The 1182-nt window shown below is 47.1% G+C and overlaps 1 protein-coding gene across 1 annotated transcript; it reads right to left on the bottom strand.

The window, feature by feature from the left end:
* Positions 1–253: 253 nt before the first annotated feature.
* EDB82DRAFT_358865 (uncharacterized protein) lies at positions 254–1020 on the bottom strand. Its single transcript, XM_065607560.1, has 2 exons — positions 987–1020; positions 254–893 (listed from the first exon to the last, which is right to left on the bottom strand). Exon 2 carries the CDS (start codon positions 754–756, stop codon positions 340–342), a length of 417 nt encoding a protein of 138 aa, XP_065463025.1. The 5' UTR covers positions 757–893; positions 987–1020; the 3' UTR covers positions 254–339.
* Between the last annotated feature and the right edge of the window lie 162 nt (positions 1021–1182).

The following is a 1182-nucleotide window of genomic DNA, read 5'->3' as shown; positions in this document are numbered from 1 at the left end:
TTGGCGTTGTACCATGGTGAGATGGAACATAAGGCATCGGAGTAGATGGCTTCTAAGCTGGTTCTCTTCATCCGTACTTAGACTGTCAAACTCCCAAAGGGACTTAAAATCGCACTCCCACGACTCCTCGTGATCGAATCTAATGCCTGAATTCCATAATTGACTCATGATGTCGTTGACATATGAGGCTCTCTGCTATAAATTGGACCTGTGAATGGATAGGAGATCTTGGAATGTGTGAGTTGAGATTGAGAAGGCCAAGGACCAACCACAGTAATCCTTCATTTCGCAATGAGTGGCTAATTCCTCTACTCTTTGCCATCACTTGTGATGGAGTGGTTAAACTAGCTGTAACGGTTTTTTTATTCCAATGAAGTCGGTAGTTCCATTCTTCAGATACACAGCGAGACGCACCTTCATTTGACGAACAATGCCATAGCAATCAAGAGTGACCAACAGAGCCATACGATAGTCGTACTCGAAATACCCCAACATTTCTCGAAATACAACAGCCTCGGTCTCAGAAAGAACAAGGCCGTTATGATCAGGGTTGATAACACGTTGGTACTCGAGGCGCTCAATCACTTCCTTGCATCGAAGCGGGTATTTGATGAAACATGAAAGAACTCCACCGAGGTCAATTCTCCATGTGGCCATGTCGACTGCTGCCGCTACGAAATCGCCAAGGTGGGCGTTCTCAACAAGATGATGCCGAGGCCCGCCTTGGGCAAAGGAATGGACTGAACCTGCCGCCATGTACACGAACCTCTATTATGTTGAAGGCTGGCGACCACCAAAGCTGGATACGACGTTCTTCTTGAGTGGTCGAACGAGCCATTGGATCACCTGGGCAGACGAGGTATGCCAGATCTTGTCACGTGGGATATCGGATCCTAAGACAAGATAAAATTAATCGAGTTCGTTGAACTCGAAAGGTGCCCGAAATGGCAGGGAGGGGCTGCTATGTCTCGAACAGCCCTACCTACCAATCGTGTCAAGATACCATTCTCGCCGACTTTTCTTTCACAATATCAACAAGAATGCATTCAAACACAACAGGCAACATACCACAGCGTCATGTCCACCAGTCAGTTGATCTGTGTCGTGCTTGTGTAAGACTTGCTTACTGAGATAGCTACCATTTCGGGAATAGAGCGCGTCTTACATGCAGATCCTCAGCCC

This window comes from Fusarium venenatum (genome assembly GCF_020744135.1).
Source record: "Fusarium venenatum strain MPI-CAGE-CH-0201 chromosome Unknown EDB82scaffold_9, whole genome shotgun sequence".
Taxonomy (NCBI): Eukaryota; Fungi; Ascomycota; class Sordariomycetes; order Hypocreales; family Nectriaceae; genus Fusarium; species Fusarium venenatum.
Note: the sequence above shows the minus strand (reverse complement) of the source record. Positions and strands in the feature narration are given on the sequence as shown.